The 26,571-nt window shown below is 35.2% G+C and overlaps 2 protein-coding genes, 1 long non-coding RNA gene and 1 other non-coding gene across 16 annotated transcripts; 2 read left to right on the forward strand and 2 right to left on the reverse strand.

The window, feature by feature from the left end:
- The first annotated feature begins 4,579 nt into the window (after window positions 1-4,579).
- LOC118492062 lies at window positions 4,580-5,005 on the forward strand. The gene has a single exon (XM_035989823.1). It carries the CDS (start codon window positions 4,580-4,582, stop codon window positions 5,003-5,005), a length of 426 nt encoding a protein of 141 aa, XP_035845716.1.
- A 1,931-nt stretch (window positions 5,006-6,936) lies between these two features.
- On the reverse strand, window positions 6,937-11,635 carry LOC110939948 (PHD finger-like domain-containing protein 5A). Of its 3 annotated transcripts, XM_022181510.2 has the most exons (4): window positions 11,470-11,635; window positions 10,628-10,697; window positions 10,413-10,529; window positions 6,937-7,462 (listed from the first exon to the last, which is right to left on the reverse strand). In XM_022181510.2, the coding sequence occupies exon 4, from the start codon at window positions 7,437-7,439 to the stop codon at window positions 7,107-7,109; it is 333 nt and encodes a 110-aa protein (XP_022037202.1). In that variant the 5' UTR covers window positions 7,440-7,462; window positions 10,413-10,529; window positions 10,628-10,697; window positions 11,470-11,635; the 3' UTR covers window positions 6,937-7,106. The 3 variants fall into 3 exon arrangements, with proteins under 3 accessions (XP_022037202.1, XP_022037203.1, XP_035846538.1); XM_022181511.2 differs by lacking the exon at window positions 10,628-10,697; XM_035990645.1 differs by lacking the exons at window positions 10,413-10,529; window positions 10,628-10,697.
- Window positions 11,636-12,816: 1,181 nt separating this feature from the next.
- Window positions 12,817-15,960, reverse strand: LOC110939949. Of its 4 annotated transcripts, none has more exons than XR_002592644.2 (9): window positions 15,665-15,960; window positions 15,484-15,597; window positions 15,278-15,379; window positions 14,841-14,929; window positions 14,640-14,694; window positions 14,300-14,532; window positions 14,051-14,149; window positions 13,795-13,887; window positions 12,817-13,149 (listed from the first exon to the last, which is right to left on the reverse strand). It is a non-coding gene; the product is annotated as an uncharacterized LOC110939949 (transcript). The 4 variants fall into 4 exon arrangements; XR_004894129.1 differs by having other exon boundaries at window positions 15,278-15,402; window positions 15,665-15,825; XR_004894128.1 differs by having other exon boundaries at window positions 15,278-15,402; window positions 15,484-15,820.
- Window positions 15,961-18,731: 2,771 nt separating this feature from the next.
- Window positions 18,732-24,087, forward strand: LOC110939950. Of its 8 annotated transcripts, XR_004894131.1 has the most exons (12): window positions 18,732-19,920; window positions 20,093-20,188; window positions 20,301-20,475; window positions 20,626-20,653; window positions 20,834-20,921; window positions 21,099-21,286; window positions 21,369-21,470; window positions 22,270-22,339; window positions 22,648-22,697; window positions 23,044-23,116; window positions 23,266-23,362; window positions 23,839-24,087. It is a non-coding gene; the product is annotated as an uncharacterized LOC110939950 (long non-coding RNA). The 8 variants fall into 8 exon arrangements; XR_002592650.2 differs by having other exon boundaries at window positions 20,626-20,921; XR_002592651.2 differs by having other exon boundaries at window positions 20,626-20,921; window positions 23,051-23,116.
- The last annotated feature ends 2,484 nt before the right edge of the window (window positions 24,088-26,571 follow it).

Raw genomic sequence — 26,571 nt, forward strand, 5'->3', positions numbered from 1 at the left:
TCTTTGTGAGTGATTCATTAATATTATATGACAACAAAGATTTGGAAAAATCATCATCTAGTTCTAATCTATAGAGACCATCATCCAGAATGCTGGTACCATAAACAACAGAATCATAGAGAATAGAGAGTTTGCGATGACCATGAAAAACAACAAAGGCGTCTATGTCTAACTTTGGTCCTGATACAAGGTTCCAAGTTACCTCAAGAACATATAAGGTATCATCAAGTTTAATGCATAAACCGGTTTTCATAAATAATTGTGATGTTAATATGGCCTTCACTTCTAGTTCCCGATCATCCCCAACTTTAAGTATTCTTTGGTTTCTTCCCAGCCTCCGGATTGAAAGGAATCCTTGAGTAGAATTGGTTACATGAACCATAGAACCATAATCAAACCACCAAGAATTAGCAGGAACATTTAAATTATAGGACTCAAGTATCATGAAAAAATCGTTACCTTTCTTAGCCAACCACTCCTTAAAGTCCAGGGCATTCCTTCTGCTTATGTCCTGTCTTTTTACAGAACTTGTAGTAGGGTTTTCCTAAGGAGTTCTTGGAGCTGGAAGGTGCACTTGTATTAGGATTTGGCTTTTGGACCTTGGAAGCATCCTTTCTTTGATAATTGTTCTTCCTCTTCTAAGAGCTGGAGGTAGTGAATTTTGCAACATCAGTAGTTATGTCCATCTTCATACGCTCTTCCTCCTGCACGCACATGGCGATTAGCTCACTCGTCGTCCATTTGTCTTTTCGAGTGTTGTAATTGATCTTGAATGCTTCATAGGATGTAGGAAGTGAAGTTATGATGAAGTGTACAAGAAAACCATCACTGATCTCCATGTCTAATCCCTTCAGCTTATGAGCCATGTCGTTCATCATCATGATGTGTTCATAGATGTTGCTCCTCCCATCACACTTAGTAGTCACCAGCTTGAGGATTAAAGTACTAGCGTGTGCTTTAGACGTTCCCTTGAATTGCTCCTCCACATAAGCCAAGTAGGTTTTAGCATCATCAGAATCAGGAATAACTCCTCGAATTGCACTGCTTATGGATTGTTTCATGAACATGAGAGATATGCGGTTTTAATCAAGACATAGTCATAATAACCTGCATTCATTAAATAGAAAAATTGAAAATGCAGCTTTCTTTAACTCTTTTTCTAAACATTCTGGTATAAATTTGCATTCAAAATAGTGTTTTTTGGTAGCTTAATCTAAACGTAAGATAGTACCATATCGAAACCGTGACGAACCAAACCAATTCCGACCTAATAACAACAGTCTTGGCATTCGTTTTTCTGATCTCCAACTAATACAAAACACGTTTTGGTACCCTTTCGAGTGTATCACAACTTTATCTTTTGGGTTTTCTCTTCCGGGGTCAGTATTGTAACGAAGCAAACCAATACCAACTGAAAACTTGCCACATATAGTGTAGGAATCCTCGTCCATAATTTAAACATACAGAAAAGAAAGTATGAGATGTTTGCACCCGAAACTCTTACCTCAAACATATCCCAAATAAATTACTTTCAAAGATATAGGTGCATCTCTTGATATGTTTCGTTCATCTTTCAATCTATTTTCATGATTGTTGGGTGATCAAAGATCCGACCCACAATTTTATGGGATCGAACTAATAGTACAAAATAAGTACTTGTGCCAACCGAAAAATATATTACAACTAACGACTAGGGGTGTTTACAACTTGCTTCTAAAAAAATCTACACAAAACACTAACTACGGTTTCAGGAAACGCAAAACCAAACCGGCAGGCTATGTAGCATGGATACGGTACATGACTGGGTGCGAGGACGATACGGGTACGGGGAACGACAAAACTTAAAAATACAAGATACGGGTACGGCAAAAAAATAATATTAAAAAATAAAAATATATTAAACAAAGTCTAAAATAAAATATATTAAACAAAGTCCAAAAATATATTAAACTCCAAAAACACTACATCAACCATAGCTAATTAAAACTGATTTTTAATAATTTAGACAATGTATATATAATAACTTAATAAGTGATCATTGATATTAAATCTACCAAAAACAAAATTCATATGAATTATTAACTAAAATAAAAAATTAAAAGAAATATATATTAGAAAATATAACTAGTAGATTACACTTTAATAAGTGTTAGATGTGAAAATATAACCATGAAGCAATATTTAACTATTCCTCTGGACAATGGCGGAGCTTAGTGTAAAGTGGGGGGCGCACCCCCTCCCCCCCCCCCCCCCCCAAATATTTTGGTTAGAAGTGTAAAATTTCCTATTTTTCGTTCGAAAATTTTAAAATTTTATAGGATTGTCCCCCCAATTATTTTGTCTAACTATTTATACAATATATAAAGTGGGTCCCATGACTTTCCGCACCCTCAGAACTTTTGGTCAAACTCTGCCACTGCCTCTGGAGCAATGTATCAGACGTAGTACATCACATACATTTTAGGGGTAAAAATGTAAATTCATGATATTACACATCTTGTCCTCTTCAAACTTCGTATTCCTAACCATACTCTTTCTCAATAAGAAAAGAAACAGAGCAGAATGCAGTGAACAAATATATTGAACAAATTGATGACATCCAATATCGAACAAATATACTGTGAACTATGCAGTTAATAGCGGTTAGCGGACGTCCGGGCTTGTAGCGGTCCAAATAGCGGTTGCTCATAACGGTTCCGCTATTAGCGGCGCTATAGCCCGCTATTTGGCCGCTATTTGAAGACCTGTATAGCGGCTACAACAGCGCTTTTAGCGGTCTGCCCAAACATAAGGAAAAGCCCACTTTTTTTAATTAAACCCATTACAGTAAATGGCCCAGATGTTTGATAAAATCTAGATACGACCAATTAAACCATAATTTATTATGTTTGATGACCAATGTCTGGAGCGCACACTGGTTTGAGGTCGCTGGAAGCAGTTCGTCATCATCAGGAAGCTGTTCATAATCCGAATCAAAGTTGTTCGTCATCTTTCAATTGCTGGTCTGATACTCAGAGTTCACCTGGAATGCGAATTTTGTTCTCTTCTTCAGTCTTCAACAGCCAACCAGGTATTAGTGTTAATTCTAAAATTTAATAACATCTTGAATGTATTAGTGTTCTCTTCAGTCTTCAAAGTTACCATTAGTGTTTGTAACCTAGTTTAGTATGGATATGTTTACCAAGTTTAGCTCATGAATCTGTTATATCACACGAGGAGGTATTTTACAGTGACCATAATATTGATTGAATGAGAAACAGGGGCATCGATCCTTTCATAGTAATACTCGTCTTTGTATTAGTGGTACAGTTGCAACAGGTTTGTCTGTTTGATTGTGTTAGTGTTTTACATTATGTTAGATTATTTGCAACAGGTTTTTGATAATGGATTGTCTAGCTCCTTCTTCACATGCATCTGTGAACCCTACAAACACTAATACGGTATCGTCTGATGCCGACACTCAAGCCGGGGGCACTAGCAAAAAATGTTTAAGTGGAGATATGGCTTGGGAATGGGGAGAGCAAAGAGACCCCTTGAAAAAACATCACGTCTGGTGTACACTATGTGATAAGAAGATATTCGGAGGAATCACACGACTCAAGCAACATCTTACTCATACCGGAGGACAAGTCACCGGTTGTACGAAAGTGACTGTGGATATTCAGAAGTGAGTCTTAGCATCAATGAAAGAAAAATATAAGATACAATTAGAAAGGAAAAGAAATTTACAAATTCTTAGATCAAACACGGTTGATCTTTCTGATGAAGATGAAGATGAGGATAATGTACAAGAAGTTGGTACAAAAAAATTTTCAAACAAAAAGAAATTTGTAGGTGCTAGTAACGTGCGAGGTGCTATGGATAACATGTTCAAGACTGATTACGGAAAAACAACGCAAAATACATTGGATAGAAATAATCTAATAAAGGAGAAGTTAAAGATGAATGCTTGGGATAAAATTGTAACTTGGGCTTATTCGGTTGGTTTACCCTTTAATGCCGTACGTGACGAAAGTTTCCAAGACATGATCCATGCCATTGGAGAATATGGAAGAGATACTTTATGTGATTAAGCTTCATTGGTGATTTGATTATTACTATATAACTTAGTTTTATTACTTTATGTTAGGTATGCCAGCTCCATCTTATCATAATATTCGTGTGACGTTGATGAAAAAACGTTTAGAAGAAACGAAACAATTTGTGGATTCGTTTCGGCCACATTGGGAAGAATATGTATGTAGCATTATGTCCGATTTTTGGACAGAAGGAAAAGGAAGGTGTTTGATAAATTTCTTAGTCAATTGTCCTCGTGGAACGATATTTTTGAGATCAACTGATTCATCCGAGCATGTGAAGAATGCTGAATTAATTGTTAAAATGATAAATGAGGTGATAAAAGGTATTGGAGAGGCGAATATTGTGCAGGTAGTTTTATATTTCTAGTAATTTTATTTGTTATTTTTACTTTCTCTTCATTTTGTTAATTGAATTCGTTATTGTTTCTTATAGTTTATTACAGATAATGGGTCAAACTTTAAAGCCGTAGGAAAAAAATTTAGAAGAAGAACACCCTAAGATGTTTTGGACTCCTTGTGCAGCACATTGTGTGAACCTCATGATTCAAGATATCGGTGAGAAAATACCAAAGATAAAGCCTGCTTTGACTGATGCTAGAGCAATGGTGGTTTACATTTACAACCACGGAAGGATTCTTAATATGATGAGGAAGTTGACGAAAAACAAGGAGCTACACAGGTCTTGTGTAACTAGATTTGCAACCCAGTTCTATACCCTTCAAAGTATCCATGAGAATCGACATCATATTCAAGTGTTGTTCGTTTCCGAAGAATGGAGGAAAAGTGACTTTGAAAATAAGGTAATTGGAAAGAAAGTCGAGCGAATAGTTGCAAAAACAGATTTTTGGGACAATGTACACCTAGCTTGTCAAGTGCTAGCTCCGTTGGTGGATGTTGCTAGATTGGTTGATACAGAAGAGAAGTAGTGTATGGGTTACATCTATGATACAGTGTCTAGAACAAAGGAGCAAATCAAGAAAAATCTAACCGATGAAAGACTGATAACTAAAGTTTGGAGTTTCATTCAAACAAGATGGTCTGACCAACTTCATCATCCGTTACATGCAGGCATAAAACTTTATATTTATTACTTTTAAATTAAATTAATATAATTGTTTTGTTCTAATTGAAACTCTTTATTGAATGTACGTGCAGCTGGATGTTACTTGAACCCTGCCATTTTCCATGCGGATACATGAAAGGATTTACGGAAGAACGCGGACATTGCAGCGGGACTTTATGTTGCTATTGACCGTTTAATACCCAATTTGGAAGATAATGATAAAGTCAGGCAAGAATTGAATTTATACATTGATTTAGTTGGCACTTTGGATCTCCGGCTGCTACAAGGGCTCGAACGAAAGTCGCACCATGTAAGTAAAAACATTTCAATGTATTCACATGTTCTTATTACATCAGTCCATTAATTTATATAAAATGTAGATATATGGTGGCGTACTTATGGGATCGACACACCTTTGCTCCAAAAATTTGCTATTACTGTCCTTAGTCAAACTTGTAGCGCTTCACCTTGTGAACACAATTGGGGTACATTCGACAATATAAGTTTTCCTACTACATATTTTTTTTTAAATTATATTATAACATTTAACCTCTTTACTTCATTATGTAATTTTTTATTCTTTATGTTTAGTTACATTCAAAGAAAAGGAATTGTCTTTTGCAACAAAAGCTCAATGACCTTGTATTCATCTAATACAACACAAGGTTACAAAGGCACTTCAACTCATTAAAAACCAATAAATCTTTGGATCTTATTTTGTTAAGAGACGTAGAGGAAAATGATGATTGGGTTATACCAACTGAAATTGAGCATCAAGATTTTGTTGATGGTAGTGATGGTCTTCTATGGTCGGTTGCGTGAGAGGCAATGGGAGGAAATGAAGACGTTGGGCCAAGTACTAGGAGCAAAAGAGAGCGTTATAGAGATGATGATGATGATGATGATGATGTTAGAGTTAATTCAGTTGAAGTGGAAGATCTTGATGAACGATTGGATTCCTTGGTTGATGTAGACTCGGAGGAAGATTTCATTGCTTATGACTAGATCGTGTTTCGAACATCGACACTTTATGTTTTTATGTTTTGAAGTGGAGACATTACTACTAATATTTGGAATGATAAAACTATGAATTTTGATATTACTATTAATATTTTTCAAAGACATATTTATATATATATATATATATATAAATACATAAATTATGCATGGTATAAAAATTACCGCTATATCACCGCTATACCACCGCTATAGCCTATATATCATATATAGCGGACTTTGACCGCTATCCGATATTTTACCGCTTTAACTGCTTAGATTGTGAACAAGAAGAAAAGGCCGGCCCATATTTATAAATTATAATTAAAACCCTGCTTTTAATATGGAAACGTACCCGATACTCGTAACTGCCGTCCCCATATTACCCGAATCGTTTCGCTGCCGTATCCTTATTCCCGGAAACGTCTAAGGGACGCCCCTATGGCGTTTCTGGCGCGTTTCCGTCCCCATGCCGTCTCCGGGACGGGTACTCGAGGTCAGATGGCGTTACCGTGCTTCATAGCCGGCAGGATGAGTGGGTCAACTTCCCGGCATTAGCGAGTTAGCGGTTTGAACACCAAAGTCGTTAGTTTGTGCAAAAAACTTGAAATGAAAAAAGCTGGTTCATGAATACTGACATTGATAATTGTATAACCCAAACCGCAGACTGGAACTTTAAACCGCTAAAACCAAATAGTATCTCCCGAACCGGCCAACTAGCTTCATTTCAGAAGGCTAGGTCGGTTTCAACGGTTTATAAACACCCCTAAAGATTATCAATCAGAAGACAAGATATGTAAAAAAAAAAAAAAAGCATCATCAAATCCACAGATTCTAACTCATAAGTGTTGTATGACCTGCAATTTGTCTCATGAATCCAAAATACAACCAAAAGCATATTATTTTGGATAAATGAGAGGATACTTCATCTCATGCTTGGTGTTACAATCATTAAAAGAAGTTGTTTATCAACGTTTCTTGAAACCGTATTTTTTCCGTTCGTAAAACAGGTCAGTTTTAGCACTTCCCAGATTAACGATCTTCGGACACCCGTCCCTATCTTTCTCCTGCTGTGTGCACTCTTTGCAGTAATACGCATCAGAAATACCAACACCTCCGCATATGACACAGCGACCTTGGAAAGAGCCATAGTTGCACTCGTCACAGACGCGCACGAGTGTGCATGGACGCACATAAGAGTCACAAATCACGCATTTGCCATCACATTTTTCACAAAGGCGTCCAATGGCAATTCCTGGCTGCTTCCTGCACATGATCAAATCGGGATGATGTTTCGCCATGATTTCCTGATTCCTCAACTAGCCTGCAAAAAGAGTAAAGACAGTTTTATCAGAATGATCTTGAAATAAGAGGTAGTTAGTTATTAACTGAAAGTGAAAGTGGTCACTAAGAATGAACCCCTGCAAGCATGATCAAGGTCTCTTTGTGCATTTCTACTCAAGGTGACGGTTTCAAATTAGGTCGTGATTTATCTCAAAAGTCAAAACTGGTCATATTAGTCAATGAAAAAGTTGTAAATAAAAAGGGACGGGTCAACGGGTTAGAAGTTGTACAGTCTAACGCTTACAATCGTCTAAATAGACTTATCGTGATAAACTAATATGCTGTTTCTGTAACCATAATTAGGGTTCGGATATAATAGGAAGTTTATTTGGGTAGGAAGCCTAGAAAGTAATCTTGACCATCCATTTATTTAATCAAGGGCTAAGATTAAATGAGTGAAATTGAAGAAAAAAAGGAGGCGCGTGGGTTTGTCTAGGGGCATTCTAGTCAATCCACGGAAATAGTTTCTCTCTCCTCCAATTCCCCCCCATTTTTTAGACGTTAATAATTCTTTCATACGACATTATTTTTTTATAAAAATTGCACCAAAAAAACGAACATTTTTTTATCTTTAAAACGAATATGCTATTGCTATGTTTTCGAAAACCCAGTTGCGTAAAACGCAATGGAAAAAAAAAACAAAAAAATGACATTTTTCTAAAACGCAATGCACCAAAAACACAAAGAAATGTCTTATTTGTAAAACGCAATGGCCAGAAAACACAAAGAAAGTGTACTTTCTAAAACGTAATGGACTGAAAACACATAAAAATGTGTTTTACCTAAAACGCAATGCACCAAAAACACAAAGAAATGTCTTATTTCTAAAACGCAATGGCTAGAAAACACTTAAAAATGTCTGTTTTCTAAAACGCAATGGCCAGAAAACACAAAGAAATGTCTTATTTCTAAAACGCAATAGTCTAAAAACACAAAAGAAAGTGTACTTTCTAAAACGCAATGGACTGAAAGCACGTTGATCGGGTGTTTGAATCATTGATTGGTGACGAAGATCGCACTATAATGTAGTGATTATTGAGATAGAAAGTGAAGAAATGGTTGAAGATGGTGGGTTTTGAAAATGGTGGGTTTTGAAGTTACTGGGGAGAAGAAGGAAGAAGAAAGGATACGATTGACTAAAATACCATTCCTCTTTATTTTATATTTTGCCACATGTCATAACCCTATTGTTTCCTATCATTCCTAGCCAAAATCAACTTCCTATTTGATCCTCTCCCATCATAATTAATGCATTGATCATCTATAATTATTTTTAAGATATTGATAATGTAAGTATTTGTGGGTCAACCCAACAGCCCCATTCTAAATAAAGCTCATTCAGTTTGTGAGTTTATAGTAGCAGTTGCACTAGCAGCTGTGAGAACTCGATAACACTTCCTTGACCAGCTTGTAATACGCTTTCTCGGTTTTCCCTGGTTGTCTTATCAACAACAATTTTGTTATTCACTGTATGAGGTTGTACAAGTGGGTCCCACCTTTCAATAAACTAAATCCATAATCTTTGTAAGCCTTTGGTTTTAAAAAGCTTAAGGCTGCAAGTTAGGCGTGCGCCTCTTTTACATTGGAAGTTTTTGTGCAACAGGATGTTGTACAGCAGTCTTTTTAGGATGTACATGTAGGTAACTTATATATTAAATCATAGAGTTAAATGCCATTTTAGTCCCTGTGGTTTGGGCCATTTTGCCAGTTCAGTCCAAAGGTTTCATTTTTAACCTGTGGATCCAAAAAGGTTTCACGGTTGTCATTTTAGTCCACTGGGTTAACTTCATCCATTTTTTATGTTAACGAGAAGGCCAATTCGGTCATTTTGTATGTAATTCTGTTAACTAAAAGGGCAATTCAGCCATATAAAATGACCGAATTGGCCTTCTCGTTAACAGAAAAAACGGATGAAGTTAACCCGGTGGACTAAAATGGCAACTGTGAAACCTTTTTGGACCCACAGGTTAAAAATGAAACCTTTGGACTAAACTGGCAAAATGGCCCAAACCACAGGGACTAAAATGGCATTAACTCTAAATCATATATATAGCTAAATTTTGGACCGGGGATGTTAAAACCTACGAGATATAAAAATATTAACACAAGCACCTTGCGACCCGTGTACGGAAAGTGTTTTCTCCACCCATCATCGTCGCAAACTAAATCTTTGGCTATTACCTTCTCCAGCCAGCCACATCTCTACCACCCACTACAGTCACATCCACTATAGACTTGTCCATTCCTCATCCAAGAAACATACAAACACAAAGCACGACTAAACTCCCTATCCTAAATCACGACTGAAAGTTTTGATTCATTAACCTGTCAAACTACTCAACTCCTTATAGCTTATTTGTAGATAACTAAATAATTTCAACTATCTTGATGATTTGGGAGTTGCAAGGAGCTATGTAGTTAATATCCCGATATATCAATCGATATATCATTGATATATCGGTTATCGGTCCCCTGCCGAGATAGCGATACAAAATATTGGTCAGAATATCGGTACCGATAATATCAACAATATTGTCCGATATTTGACTGATATAGGACCGATATTTGATCGATAAATCACCTTTTCCCGATATCAGTACCACTCTTCTTATTTCTACCGTTCATTTTTCTTCTTATTGCTGCTATTAGTGTTTTAAGTCTTAATTGTTAGTTGTTACTATTAAATGTTAGTGTTTTAAGTCTTAGTCAATTCATACTTGTTACAATTGTTAGTGTTAAATTGCTATATATATAAATTCAGCATGATATTAAAATTACCGATATCCCACTGCGATCACCGATATCTCAAATATCGGTCCTTGACCGATATCCGATATTTTACCGCATTAACTACTTAGGCAAGGAGTGAAGATAACCAAGTTAATTTAGTAATTTCAACTGAAAGTTCCAACCAGTAAAATATTCACCACCTTAGTCACGGCCCTCCCTCCGGTTGAAACACAGTCTTGTATGCTGCTTTTTGTGGCCAACGGCTTTAGAAGACCTTATTGTTCGCCGGTGTATTTTGTGTTTGTACATGTGTTTTTCTGGGTTAAAAAAAATATTTATAATTAATACTCAGTAAATCTCACCAATAGGAAAACTAAGGTAGGGTCTGAGGAGGGTAAGATGTAGACAGCCTTACCTCTACCCCGTACGAATAGAGAGGCTGCTTCCAGTGAGACCCCCGACTCGATAGTAGTTTTGCATCAAGCCTTGGACATAACAAGTTATAAAAACATACGTAAACTAAAACAATTGTCATAATAAGAAGATAAGAGTTGTGCTTTTTGGTTCAAATCAAGCATCCTAAACTGTTTCTAGAACCATAAAAAGTGTTTAGGAACCATAATTGTTCAAATCAAGCATGCTAAAATATTAATTATTGAAAAAAATCCAATCCATTCAAAAACTCCGGGAAAAAAAAACATAACAAACAACGATGCGTGCATCATGCGAAATTGTCGCAATATCATCGCATCATGTAAACGCAACGCATCAGGTGTTGCGAGGCGCTCTCATTAGCGCAACGAGCGCATCACGCATTATGCGCGCATTTTAAAACCGAGAATGGTCCGTAAATTTAGTGCGTTGTATTGCTGCTTGGGCACCTCGGTTTTTTAGAGTGGGTGAATGCTCTTCAAAGTGAAGCTGATTATCTTTTTCAAAATTTTGAATGACCTTGAAGCGGTTGCGGTGGATCAAAATAAAACTAACAAATACACATTTACATCTACCAACTGTTGACTTCAAAAGTCAAACCAGCAAAAATCCCCAAATTTACCGATCACACAACTCAAAATCCATACATGAACACAAAACAAAACTAGATTTCTACACTGACTACAAAATGCAACCAAACAGATCAAACTTCACAAACAAATTCTAAAGTCAAACGAACAACCATACACAGGCGATCGTCTATCAAATTACGATTGAATAATCATAAAATTACATAGTTAACAAACAGATCGGTAGATAACTAACCGTTAAAATCGGATGAAAAGATGAAAAATCTGAAGAATCAATAAGCCCTAGAACGAGTGAAACGAGTGAGCGTTGAGGAGGCCACAAGCACTCTCAATAGAAGGTTCCAGAACTTTTTGTTATGGAAGAATCGAAAACGGATTGATTGTTAGAAAATTTGCTAAAAATTTGTTGTTGTTCAATAATAACTAGTTTAATACCCGTCGGGAATTTTAATGTCATAATGACATAAGATTATTATTATTATTATTACTATTACTATTACTATTATTATTATTATTATTATTTGCATTTTGAATAAAAACATTATTTGTTTAAAAAGAGCAAAGGTTTGGAGTGTTTCATCAAAATGGTTCATATTTGATGTATAAGTCAAAATCTTTAGCGTATCATGGGTTCCAACTATGGATAACTAAATGTAACTCAGTTCCTATACACTTGCACAGTTACATTTTTTTTTTTGAACGGCGAAACTTCTATTAAAAATAGAAACCGAGCCAGCAAGAAACTGGAACCCGAAAGTTAAACAATTACATCACGAATATTAAAGTCGGACCATCTACTCCAATCAATATTACTAAATTTAGATCTACTCGTTATCCACAGGTACGAGTTCTCTTTGATAAGTTCCGCCGTCCTATTGAAGTGAGTGTGTTGATTGTTGAAAGTGTTGTCGTTTCTCGCCTTCCAAATCTCCCAAGCCGCCACCATTAGGACCGCACCAATAATTTTCTTCCATTCTTTCGAACCCTTCATATCTTTAGTCGTTCCAAGTAGTTGACTAAGTGAACAATCTCCAACCGGAAAAGGTAGTTTAAGCCAAACCATAATCGTCCACCAAATAGATTTTGCTATCCAACAATCCCACAAAATATGTTCCACCGTCTCCGGTCTTAAGCCGCACCGCACACATTTATCGTCACCCATAATCACGCCCCGGTGTATAAGATTAACTTTGGACGGAATTCGATTAAGAGTCGCCCTCCACGCAAAGAGATTCACCTTTTGTGGGACCCAATTATTCCACCAAGACCATAATTCCCCATCGTTGGGTTTAGTGACTTCATAAAATTTTTTTTTTTTTTTTTCTTAGACCACCAACAGTTAGCTCTTCATTTTCATAGCCTTTCCATCTCCAAATGTCTCTTTCTCCTCTCACAGAAATTCCGTTAAGAGCTTGCACCAAAATATCAAATTGTTGTTTTTCTACCCCATCAGTGGGGTCATGCGCCCACTCCCATTTCCACCTTAACTGATGCCCCACTTCCATATGATCTTTTATTTTTGCTTCTTTATTATGAGTAATCAAGTAAAGGTGTTTAAAATGGTCCTTTAAAGGCCTATCACTAATCCATAAATCATGCCAAAAATATATATCATCTCCTGAACCAGGTATCCCCTTTAAGTTATTGCTTAAGGACAAATTGCACAGTTACATTTGATGTCCTGCATCATATGCTCAGCCACACCAAAACTTGACATCCACATTTGATCATCACTAGAGTTTACACTGACAATGGGACTGGAATGAATTACATAATTGACATTTTCTGTTTTTCCTCTGCAGTATCAACATAATAATTCTCCTCTATAGATTGTGCAAATGATATTTCTTGAAAATGAGAGAATGGGCAAGCTACAAGGAGAACCCTGGCGTCCAAGTCCATCAACAGGATGAATCTAAAAAGTACAAAAGAAAATGCATTTTAATTAAGTGATGGGTCAATATGGATCATTTTTGTAAGGTCCAAAGTGAATTGGGTTATTTTTTGTCCCTGTTTATAAATACTTTCATTAATTACAGTTGGAAAAAAATATTATTAGAATATTAATATAAGTTTTTTTTAATACAATCCAGCGTTTTCTTCGCATGGAAAAATAGACTTTTGGTAACTGTTAGCATATTTGACATGTTCCCCTTTTCCTATATTTTTTTTCTTTATTTACACGTTTGAACAAAAACATACTTACATGACCCATACATACCCATTTATAAGTAAAAATGTTGAAATAACAGTTTGAGTTAATTCAGAAACTTTTTTTTCCCATTTTCATAATTAACTATCGCGTTAATTATGATTGCAAAAACAACATCTTTAATATTAATATAAATATTCAAATAAACGATTTGGGAAGCTGTATGCATAAAAAGTAGACTTTGGGTGACTCTCAACCAGTTTTGACTCATTCACTTTTAACTATGATTTTCTGATTTGACCCATTTAAGTTATAATATAACTCAAATCAACCCACTCATAGGTAAAAGGGGTGCCACCTTTATTGTGATCTATAAATAAAGAGGAAAATGCAAATTGATATATGTACCATGATATCTTTTAAATCTGATCTCATATACATTCCTCCTTGTAGTTCATAATATTTGGGCCCAGGCCTTAATCCAAGTGCTTTGGCCTTTTCCTGATGAAATAAAGCAAATTTACTAAAGCATGCAAGCACATACTCACTGGACTCTTGCTTTACACTTGTGATTGCATCATGTTTAATTAAAATAATCAGTTTAACTTAACTAAAATAAATAATCTAAGCTAGATCAATATATCACAACAAAAACGATCCATACCTGAGGAGTGGCATAAAACTAATGTTCTCTTTAATGCAATTGCTACTTCTCTCCTCCCGTCCTTCTCCATTCAGTTAGCCATAGGGATTATTCATTTACCTGTCAGCTTTAGTAATTAACATATGGAGTGGGGTGGTGGTTGGAGGTTACTCAAATTCAACCGCCATATAAGAAGAAAACCTTACAAATAGATCAATAACAATTTTTAAGAAGAAATAATTTCACTCATCAGAGGCCTAAGTATCTTACATCCTTAATTAAGATAACTTAAAGGTAGCGTCTCTTCATCATCTTTGCCATCTTCATCTTTCGCAAGAACCGCGGCACCAAATTTAGATGAAATGCTGACTTGTCACCAGTTTTCGTGCTTTGCAGACCTGAAGCAAAGAAGATGTGGTACCAATAACACATACAAAGTCAATTGCTTCATTGGTGGGTATACTTGTGCAGTTGTAGTCTTGGAGATTCCACAAGTTTACAACCTGAAGTTATCAGCACATAAATCATTCCGAAATAAAGAAAAGAATAACATAAATCATTAGCTAATAATCAACAAATTCACTTGAGGAAACAAATGGTTCGAAATTACCTGATCTCTGCCGCCACACAACAGACACGTATGTATCATCGTATCCAGAAAAAAGCTAAAAAATGAAAACAATAAGTAAAATTAGTTTCCAAGCAGTAAAAAACAAATAAGAATTGCAACGCTACTAACAATGATCAAAGAACTATTATAATCACAACACAACGGTTATTGAAATGGGTATAAAATCCACCATCAACATACCATACAAGTATTTTGGCATTGGCTCCAGCCGTTACCAGCAATCCACCAGAAGCGTGACATGCCATCTCGATGACTGGACCATGATGACCCTGACAAGTAGAATGAGTAACATTGAAATAAGTAAGTTAGCACCAGGAAGCAAGAAAAGGAGAAAATATAAATTGATTCATTTGAACAATTGTAATGACATCTGAATAACATTGGTTCTGAACCATTGACTACTTTGCGATGCGATGAAGTAGTAGCATTTACAAATCAATTGTTGGTAACGACTCCAATGGATTGGTGATGAAATCGCACCACTCCAATGGACTGTAAAGTTGTGTGTCAACAAATCCAGTTGCTAAAGTGTCTTTAAACATACATTTTCCGGCCTATATCAATACACAACATCCAACACAGTAGCAGTTAATATAAACTTATAACAAAATACGAACCTTCTCAAACATATTATGGATCTCCGATGCTGTTGTCGACTTCGAGGAAGGTGGAGGGTTTGAATTTTCACTATGTTGACGCCCTTCCGCCATTTCATCTACCTGCATCTCCAAATTAGGTATAACTGAGAATACACAGATGAAAAAACCCTAAATCCCTAATATTCCTACTGTGGAAACAAAATCAATTGATCAGAATTGGGTACCTGTTGGATCGGAATCGTGTCGGAATTGGGTTCGGATAAGGCTGATAGGAGTGTACCACTAACCTTGAACTCGCAGGAAGAGAAGGAAGACGTCCTGGTGATAAAATGCACCAACTGATGGAGGCTTGAGAGCATAAAAATTGCAATCAGAAGAAACCCTAATATGAATCTAAATGCTTACTGTGTCGCGATTGAAGAACGCTTAGCTGTAGCAGGCGGTGGGCTCTTAGGGTTCTCGTAGACCAAATCAAAAACATGAGGGAACTCTGTGTTTATCTATGTGTATATAACAACTGTAAACAGAGGTTATGGACGACGTGGTGAGTGAAAACAGGGTTCCAATAGTAACTGCTAATAACTGCTTAAATAGCAGTTAAAAATGTGAGTTTAAGTGGCTGAGATTTAATCTCAGCCAAATCCAATGGTCAAGGTTGATTTGAAAGTTGGTTACACTTAATGGATTCCATATATATATATAATTGGGAAAATATCTGAAATAGCTTTGACCACACATTTTTTTTCCAAAAAAGCTTAAAAAATCCTTTCAAGTCATCCAACTTATGATTGACACGTGTTCAATTGAGATATTTTTATTGTTTTCTTAGCCGAGCCTTTTCAATATGTCTGCTTAAGCCTTTTCATTGTAGCGGCTTGAGAACTTTCAACACGGCTTGAGATCTTTCACTGTAGCGGCTTGGCTTGGCTTAAGATCTTTCAACACGGCTTGAGAACTTTCAACACACTTTTAGATCTTTCAACATAGTTTAAATATAAACGAATAATTAAAAATATAAACGAATAATTAAAAAAAATCTCAATTAAATGTGAGAAGTTGAAAATCTCAATTAAAAAAAATCTGAAAGTTTTAACTTGAAAATAAAAAATTACTAGGTTAGAACCCCGTGTATTATACCGGTTAAATAAATGTAATTTTTATACTAAATAATAAAAAATATAACTTTAAAAACCCCGTTATTACACGAGTTGAATAAATGTTAGTAATTTTATACCCCCTTTACAGGCGATGTCCTTTATGTTTAAAATTGACGAGTTTTGTACTTAATGTTTTAAAATCCTACACGTTATGCTCTTTAGCTCTAACCCAGTTAGTTTTTTTTTTTTTTTTTTTTTTGTTAAATCAGATCATACAAGGATATTTTAGTCTTTTTACCAACATAAGGATAAATATTTAATTAACAATATAACAAAAATAAATTTAATCAATTATTAATATTATATTAAATAGTATATTATCACACAAAACCCATCTTTGCATCTCTTTCTTTACCTATCTCCATCTCTCTCACTATCCCTTCTCATGACCACTGTCCACCACCACCAACAACCACCCACCACCACCACTACCCTTCACCTTCACCTCCACCAAGGAAACCTTAATCCTACATAAACAATCCACTGGAAACCCAAACCCAAATCATTCCTCTAAACAATCCATCGGAAACCCTAATACTAACACCGCAGCCATTGTCGTCATGTCTCTTCTGTTGCCGCTGATGTGGTGGTCGCAGTCGGTTGCCGGCGGAGGCCGTCACTGGTTATAGCGGAGACGGCGGAGCCATCGCTGATGATGGCGGAATAGCGGAGACGGTCGGTTGAGCGGAATTAGGGAGGGAAAGAGCGAAAGAGCTACGATGGAGATCGAGACGTTAGGGTAATTGATGCGTTGTTGTTGACGAATTCTGTTTTATTTTTTTAATGATTGGAACCTGTTGTGCCTTTGTATTGAGAAACTACTTTAATCTGCACTCAAACTGAAGTGAAATTTGATTGACAAAATTATAGAGAAGAACTTTATGAGTTTATTCAATTTATTTTTTTTCTGGTGGGTTTGGGGATGTAACGAGAATGTGGTGGTGGAAGGAGGTGGTTGTAGGAGGATGTGGTGGTGATACAGAGTAGAAAGAGAAATTACTTGTTTGTTGAGAGAGAAAGCAAATGGACTTGATAGTATAATATTTTTCTTTTCCATTAGGGTGTAAGACTGCGGGGTATGGGGCGGGAGTTTGGGCGTGGGTAGGGGGAAAACGCCCAAGCCACCACCCCAGGTGGGCATGGGTTTCGGCGTGGCCCTTGGGGCATGGGTTTCAAGCCGGGCGTGGGGCGGTCTGGCCAAGCTGACATGGCGGGTTGTGAATGGCCAAACCAAACTAGCCGTTGGTCTATTTAAAAAAAAATTTCCTTTATAAATACTTTACAATATTTATCATTTTTCTCACACAAAATCAAACACATAAAACACAATCTCGCCATGAGTTCTTCAAGTTATACTGAATCGTCATCATCATCTGACGATGGGGCGGAAATATTTCTACAAACGATCGCGACGGTGGTAAAAGTTATCGTTGAAAACGAAGAGGAGGAGGAAGAGAGTCAACAACCTAAACGCAGAAGAAGGTACATCGCTCGTGAACGGGTTACCGCTAACGATTTACCCAGAGTGGGGGGTTTTTGTAAAATCATTCACAAAACACGGTACGACAGATCCAAAGAGATTAAAGTTTAACAGGGTACAGATGGCTGCACGTAAAGACGTCGAGCGAGCATTCGGTGTTTTGAAGAAAAGGTGGCGAATATTACAAATGCCTTGTCGACTATTGGACAAGGATCAGATTGGAAACGTGATGTACACATGTATCATTCTTCACAACATGATTTTGGAGGACGAAGGTAGAGCGGTCGTTACCCACTATGATGACGATGATTCCCAACCAGGTAACGTAACAGACCAAGATAAAGCGGTTAATGAATTTTGGATCAAGTCAAGGGATATACATCACAACCTTCGATCTGATTTGATGGAACATGTTTCAACGATTCCTGGGTTCGAAACCGACGAAGACGACGAAGAATGATTGTTTTTTATTTTAATAATTATTATGTTTGTTTATGTATTTAAAAAATATGTTTTTTTATGTATTTAATTAATTTAAATATATATTAAAAAAAATGGTGATGTGGCTAGGCCACGCCGGCCCAACCCACGCCCAACCCAAGCCCCACCATACCCCATTAAAACTTGGGTTTGGGTTAACATCCAGGTGTCAGCAATTGCCCCAACCCACGCCCAACCCAAGCCCCACCATACCCCGCAGTCTAAGGGGCACTCACCTAAGAGGTGAGTCCCCTCTCTTACGCCCAACCAACCAACTAGTGTCACGTCAACTCCCCTCTTAAACTCCCCTAACACCCCATTTTGATGGCGGCACTCCCCTCTTAGGGGAGTTGGGTTTTTTTTTTTTTTTTGTAAAATTATGCATGTTTATAAATTAAAAAAATATTAATAAAAATAAAAATAAAATAAAAAACATTTCATTAAATTAAAAAAAATACATTCAAACTAGAAAAATAAAAATCACATTCATACTAGAAAATAAATTTTGAGGAGGAACTTGTGGGGCACGAAAAGCATATGGGTCGAAGGCGGGGGATTGAGGAGGAGCGTCCATTGATAACAAATTTTGAAGATAGCCGAAATTGGGTTGTTGGGTGTTGTAAAACGAGGGGTGTGAAGGTTGTTGGAAAAAAAAGGGGGTTGTGAAGTGTATCCGAAAGGGGGTTGTGGTTGAGCACTTGCACCGCTCGAACCACCACGAGACGGTTGCGAGCCCCGTCCTTTAGTTTTTTTCTTGGCCTCGCGGGGTTGGTTCTCCATTGCTCGGTGTGAAGGGGGTGTGGTTTGAGAGTATAAAAAATAAAGTGAAGTGGGTGTGGTTGGAGAGTATAAAAAATGTGTGAGGTTGATATGGTTTGAGTATAAAAAAATGGAGTGAATGGGATGGTTATTTATATATGTTTTAAAAAGGTGATTTTTTTTTTAAAAAATCCGACCGTTGCACATGTAGCCGTTCTTCAATTCTCGTGCAAAACCAGCGGTGAGTCCACACCGATCTCACCCCCCGATTCGGGTCCCCGCGTTGATGGCGGCGGTGTTCCCGATCGGGGACAAGGCTCACCGAATGCTCTCCCCGCGAACGCCCCGTACACCCTTAAGACGTTTTTTTAATCAAACGGTGTAAAATGACAATTATACCCTCATGTGTTTTGCACATGATCTGATTTAACAGAAAAAATTAACTCAGTTAGGGTTAAAGGACATAACGCGTATGATTTTGAAACATTAAGTATAAAATTCGTCAATTTTAAACATAAAGGACACCGCCTATAAAAGGATCTATTATGTATATTAAAACAATACATTTTGGTGCCACTTGGCATCTTCTTAAACCACTTATTGCCACCTGTCCTCCTATTAACCCTTATTGAAAGAATTTGAGCGAGATAGTACCACGCCATTCGTCCGCTCTTTTTGCTCACACGAAATTGATCAGAGAGAGAGAGATTGATAGGTTTCCATTTTGGTTAAACCCTTCCTTTTCAATCTGTGCGAAGACAATGGATCAAGCATTCAAGATCACGGTTAGGCTCTTCTTCTCTGTAGTTTTTCTTCTTCTTCTTCTTCAGATTTTAATTCTAAGTTCAATTTCCAAATCTGAAATTAGGGTTTATATTGTTTAAATAGTGTCGATTTGTTAATGTTTTATTTGTCATTTTATATGGCCAAATCTGCTCTGGTGTGGTGGATTCACAGTGGTTCTGCGGCGGCGGCGGCGCCATCACGGTGATACTGCTCTGGTGTGTGTTTCATCCACCGTCGGTAACCTGTAGACGGTGAACACGGTTGTTGGTAATCTCTTCTTTTCTCTCTGATTTTTTTTCCGATCCATCACCAAAACCCTTTCTCTCTCTAAAATTTTGTTCCGATCTCATCTGTTTCTATCTATTATTGTGGGTGGTAGTGATGGTGGTTTATGGTCTCTGGTCCTCGGTGTTAGCAACGACGGCTAGGGTTTTTAAGCGAGATATGAACGACGTTTGTTCCGGTTAGGGTTCCGACGATCGACAACTTGTGGGTTGCTGAGATGACAGAGATGGTGGTTGGAGCTATATCAGGTAGGGTTTCCGGCAAAGAAGGTAAGGACCAACATCTCACTCTTCTGATTCCTATTTCATTTCCTAGATGTTATTTGTATATATATTGTTTGTTTCATATTATTCGATCGATCGCCATAGTATTTGTGCATATGAAACCCTAACTTAGGTTTTGACTTTGTTGTGCTTCAGGAAACGCAGCGGTTACTCAGCGAACCAGGTGAAGTTGTTTTTCTTTTTGTAATTTTTTTGTGTGTATGTTTATTTGAAGCGGGTGAATTTTTGTGATCAAGCGGGTCCGATTTTGTGATCATATTTAACTCATTTTCTATTTATGAAGTTTCTTAAAAGGTTTGGCCTTTAATAAGACATGACCCGTGTCAACTTGAACTGACTCTAGGCTTAGACCATATCGACGACACTTGATCAATGGTGAATATGAGCTGGCAAATAAAGAGAAACTAAGACTTGAGCAGTTACAAAGACAGGTATGGCTTTAGTTTTTTGAAGTTAGGGGTGTGTATAACGTTGTCCAAATCGTTAAAACCTAGCTGGACCAAACTAGGACCGTTTATGCATGGTATGTTTCTTGCTTTCTTAGCTCATGGCATGATAAAGATTCCATTTTTAATATTTGTTTTTATTTCGATGAAATGACCCGTTAGGCGAGGAGTGAGGTCTAGCATGCAACAACACATGATCTAGCAACTACTTCAAGATATGAGTAATGGTGGCGGTGGGCAGAATCCTTCGGTTTCTGGGCAGAGTCCTGCTAACAGGAATATGGGTCAGGATGGTTTGAGACACGGGATTTCAAAGGCTCACTTTGCACGCTTAGAGGAAATGTTAACTGGTCAGTTATCCACTTTGCACTCTTACATATCCATTTATGTTAAAAAGACAAAAGTGTAAAAGTCATATGTTTCTTTATTTAGGATGAAGGCACGGGGCTCTTTTCAAATGCAAAGAGTTTGGTCTCTCAAAGAATGAAGTGATGAAACATCATCCTATCATAGATGCCAGCTCATCAAATTCAGGTGTGTACGTATTGTTTTTAGACATTACCAACAGTTGATTCCACTGATTAAGGATAATTACATGTTCAATTGATCTTTATGTAGTTGATTTAACCAGTTCTTTGTTGTTCATACTTCATATATTTTCCAATGATGAATATTGAATCCGAACATTCATAGTAATCTGATGTGCACTTTATTTGACTTTAGTTGCATCTAAAGCCTCTAAATTGGTATATATTATATGTTGCACTTTATTTGACTTTAGTTGCGTTTTTTTAATTTATAGTTCTAAATATGATTACAGAAGTTATATTGTTTTGATAAAGTTGAACCAATAAGTTGTTTGTATATGGACTGAGTATCTCGGTTATACTTGAATGTTGATTGACTAGAAGAACAGGAACATTTAGAAACTTAACTGAAGTTGAAATGATTCAAACGGGTCGAAGGTCTACCAACGGTTATTCATATACGTGCAATCTATAACTAACTTCATTAATTAAAAATGGATTATTATTTTAATAATATAGTTTTTAAAGTTAATCTTTTGAAGATATAAATTTATTACTTATGGAATTTAAGAAATGGACTTAAAATGTTTGTTGGCAATTCAACCTGGTTTTTATAAAAAAGTTATCGGTAGGCTATTCTGTTAATGTTTGAGAAATGGGTTATTATTTAATGATGGAATTTGAGAAATGGATTATTATGAAAACTGATGGAATTTGAGAAAAGGATTATTATTTCAGGTGTTGTATTATAATGCAATTTGTTAATGTTTTTTTTTTTTTTTTTTTTGCTTTTCAATTTTGTCCAGAGATGAAGAAAAGCATATGCGAACACTTGTGAAAGAAGATTTTGGTCAACCTGACAGAGTAAATACCATGGTAAGCATCACTATTAATCTTGGGTAATTCTTTAGATAATCTAAAATTTTGGGTTCAAATTTGAATCTTCAAGGATTGTATTTTGACTTTAGATTTTTCAGATAAATAGCTGAAATTAAGACATGTAATGTTATATAATTTGAACAAAAAAGTACTCTTGGCTAACCAAGCTGACCCGAATCGACCAGAACTGTTTCAACCAACACATAATTATCCCTCTGGTCTTAGCCTGGTGAATTTGTGAAAAAGATAATATAATAATTCAGGATGGGCCTATTTTTAACTTCTACTTATTCATTTTCCCCTAGAGGATGAAGTGAGAGGAACTACCAACCAGGATGCTTGGTTTAAAAAAGTGGTAAGCGCACAAAAGCGACGAGGTCTAAAACTGAGGTGCAAAAGCGTTGAGCTTTTCGTACGCAAGACACAAAGGATTATATAAATTATTTTATAAATCCCATATGCTTTTAGCATCCTCTACCTATGATTTAGTTATAATTAAGCTTTATATATGTTTTAAAACGGAAAAAAACATCAATGTACAGCATAAAAAGCCTGTTGTACAACACTCAACTGCACCTCAGGACCATTTTTAGGTCGCCTCGCGCCTAGGCGCGCCTTTTAAACCAAACCAGGATGCACTTTTTAGCGAATATTTAGCATAATTATTAGAATTTCTAACTTAATATTTATTTTATGTGAAGTTTGCAGCCCTGCGTACAACCTTCTTTTAAAATCTATTTGCAATGGAGGAAAGATGATAATATCTACCTTCAGGTATTTCATGTTACCATATTTTTTCTTACATCCAAGAATTGTGTAGTGTAGGTAATATCAACCTTGAGGCCCATTTGACCCGCTTCAGTTTTAGCCTTGGTTTAAAAAACACGCCTAGGAGCAAGGTAACTTCCATCGCTTTTGTGTAGGTAAGGCGGGTTTGATAGTTTTAGCCTTGGCTTTGGAAAGCGCGCCTTGGCGCAAGGCAACCCCAGGCACAACCACTATCGCTTTTGTGCAAGTAAGGTGAGTGTTGTACGTAAAGTGTTCATGAGGCGTGCTTATCGGGCAAAAAATTGGCATAAGACGCATGTATGAGGCGTGCTTTTTAAATGCCGACATATTTTGATCAAAATTTATTTATTTTGACCCGTTAGAAGTCCGACTCATATTTTAAAAAATTTATATATTCTGATCCGTTAACAGATACATGAGTTTATTTCGAAGATACCAAAGTTTGACTGAGTTGTTACCAATCTAAATTAGAGTCAGATTGTTTTTGGTGTCCAATTGACTGAATTATTAGCAATCTAAATTAGAGTCAGATTGTTTGGTGTCCAATTATGTCTAGAGTAAATAGTTACTATGTAAGGGTAGTTTTGGAATTTGGCTCAGTTACGGGTCAATGTTTAGTTTGGATTTCAACTTAGTTAAGAGGTAAATTGACATATATCAAGTGGATATAACTTTTTATATTTGATAATTTCCACTTTTTTTGTTAGGGGGTATTGACAACCTATCAAAGCCAAAGACAAAGCACACATGAATCGGTTGAAAAGAAGGTGAAAGTCGGTTATAAGTGGGATTGAAAGTTATGTATATATATGAAAGTTATGTGTGTATATATATTAGTCTGTCCTACCATTAATTTTAATGATCCGATAACAATGCGTTTTAAATGTTTGAATACTTGTGACTTGCATTCTCTTTACCAACAGCCTTTGATGCAAAATCCATCTGACCTGTTTGCAGATTGATGTTTGTTAGTGACATTACTATTAATGTATTCAAAATGTAGTCATATAAAACTTTAAAATTTAAATCGTTTTGGCCAATTATATATTGATATGTTGCACTGTCATAACCTTCTCTTTTTTTCTTCTTTTGTGTGTAACTTTTAAATTGACCAATTGTTGTCAAATCACTAATACTGGATTAATGTGTCTAGAAAAGGGGAACAGACATTTGGTTGTGGATTCATCTTTCAAGTTTACTGTACATGTTTTGTTATATGAGAGTATTTGGTTGTGGATTCATCTTTCAAAGCTCATCTCATTGCCAGTATATATTATATGTTTGTGTTAAGCCACCCGCGAAACTCGCGCGATCTTAGGCTAGTATAAAAATAAAGGACAAAACTTCCAATTCACTCTTTTATATATTAAGTAATAAAAAAGTTATATATCTAAATCTAAACTATATAATAAAAGAAACCATTTTAGGGACACTTGTCATCATATTAGGTCATCTCTTATAGATAATTATTGTTTTAATTTAATTTCTTCTAATTAATTATAGATAATCCCCCTACTAAATATTATTTAATTTAATATCTTATATTATAGATAACCCTTCTACTAAATATTATTGGTTTAATATCTTATGAATAATTATTATTTAGTTTAATCTCTTTCTCATTTATAATATTACTAGGCTAGAACCCCGTGTACTACACGGGTTGAATAAATGTAATTTTATATATTAAATAATTAAAAGTTATATCTTTTTGAACCCTGTATATTGTACGGGTTAAATAAATGTAATTTTATATATCAAATAATAAAAAAGTTGTATTTTTAAAAACCATGTGCATTACACAGATTAAATGAATGTAATTTTGTATACTAAATACTAAAAACGTCGTATCTTTAAAAAACTCATGTATAATCGGGTTGAATAAATCTACCAAATAATAAAAAAATTACATCCTTAAAACCCCCGTATATTACACGTATTGAATAGATCTAAAAAGAGTTATATCTTTAAAAACAATGTGTATTACACTGATTAAATAAATAATGTTGTATATTAAATACTAAAAACATCGTATCTTTAAAAAACCGGTGTACAGTCGGGTTGAAAAATCTACCAAATAACTAAAAAAATTATATCCTAAATAAATGTAATTTTGTATATTATATACTAAAAACGCCGTATCTTTAAAAAACCCATGTATAGTCGGGTTGAAAATCTACCAAATAATAAAAAAAATTATATCCTAAACAATGTAATTTTGTATATTAAATACTAAAAACGTCGTATCTTTAAAAAAACCCGTGTATAGTCGGGTTGAAAAAACTACCAAATAATAAAGAAAATTATATCCTTAAAACCATGTGTTTTACGCGAGTTGAATAAATATAACTTTGTATACCAAATAATAAAAAAATTATATTTTTAATAAATTAGGATAACATTTAATATTATTTTATTATTTATATATTTAATATAAGATAAGTAGATAAGAGAGGTATTTGTTTTAAAAATATATTAAACTAACAATTTAGATTTAAGGATAATATTTTATTAAAGTATGATAAGATTTAATATTAATTTATTATTTATTAAGTTAATATAAAATAAATATAGATTTGAGGATACCTTCAATGAATGACACGTGTTCAAAAGTTGGTTTCTTTTATTATAGTAGTTAGATCTATTTGAATTAATTATATTTGAACGTTTTGTTTAGTTTGGTATCAAATAGATTTTACGAAACTTAAAATAAAATTAACTAATATTATTTATCATTTATACATTTAAGGAGTTTTAAATAAATGGTTAAATTTATTGAGACTTCGTTAACAAATTTTGCAACAACAAAATAATCTATTTTTATCATGAAAACCAAACTTTGTATTAATATATTAAATATTTTTATTTTCACTATACAAAATTACATTTACTCGACCCATGTAATACATGAGGTTTTTTAATATATAACTTTTTATTATTTGATATATAAAATTAGATTTATTCAATTCGTACAATACAGGAGGTTTTTTAAGGATATATATTTTTTGATTACTTAGTACAGAAAATTATATTTATTCAAACCGTGTAATGCACATATTTTTAAAAATGTAATTTTTTATTATTTGGTATATAAAATTACATTTATTCAACCCGTGTAATAAATATGGTTTTTTAAAGATGTATTATTTTATTATTTGATAGACAATATTACACATTTATTCAACCCGTGTAATACACGTGGTTTTAAAGATATAACTTTTTTATTTGGTATATAAAATTACATTTATTCAACCCGTACAATATGGTTCTTATAGATATATTTTTTGTTATTTAATATATAAAATTATATTTATTCAACCCGTACAATAAATGAGGTTTTTAAAGATATATTGTTTTATTATTTAGTATTTAAAATTTATTTATTCAACCTCGTGTAATACACGGGGTTATAACCTAGTTAAGTAATAAAAAAGTTATAT

The sequence above is a fragment of the Helianthus annuus genome, chromosome 5 (genome assembly GCF_002127325.2).
Source record: "Helianthus annuus cultivar XRQ/B chromosome 5, HanXRQr2.0-SUNRISE, whole genome shotgun sequence".
NCBI classification, from domain to species: Eukaryota; Viridiplantae; Streptophyta; class Magnoliopsida; order Asterales; family Asteraceae; genus Helianthus; species Helianthus annuus.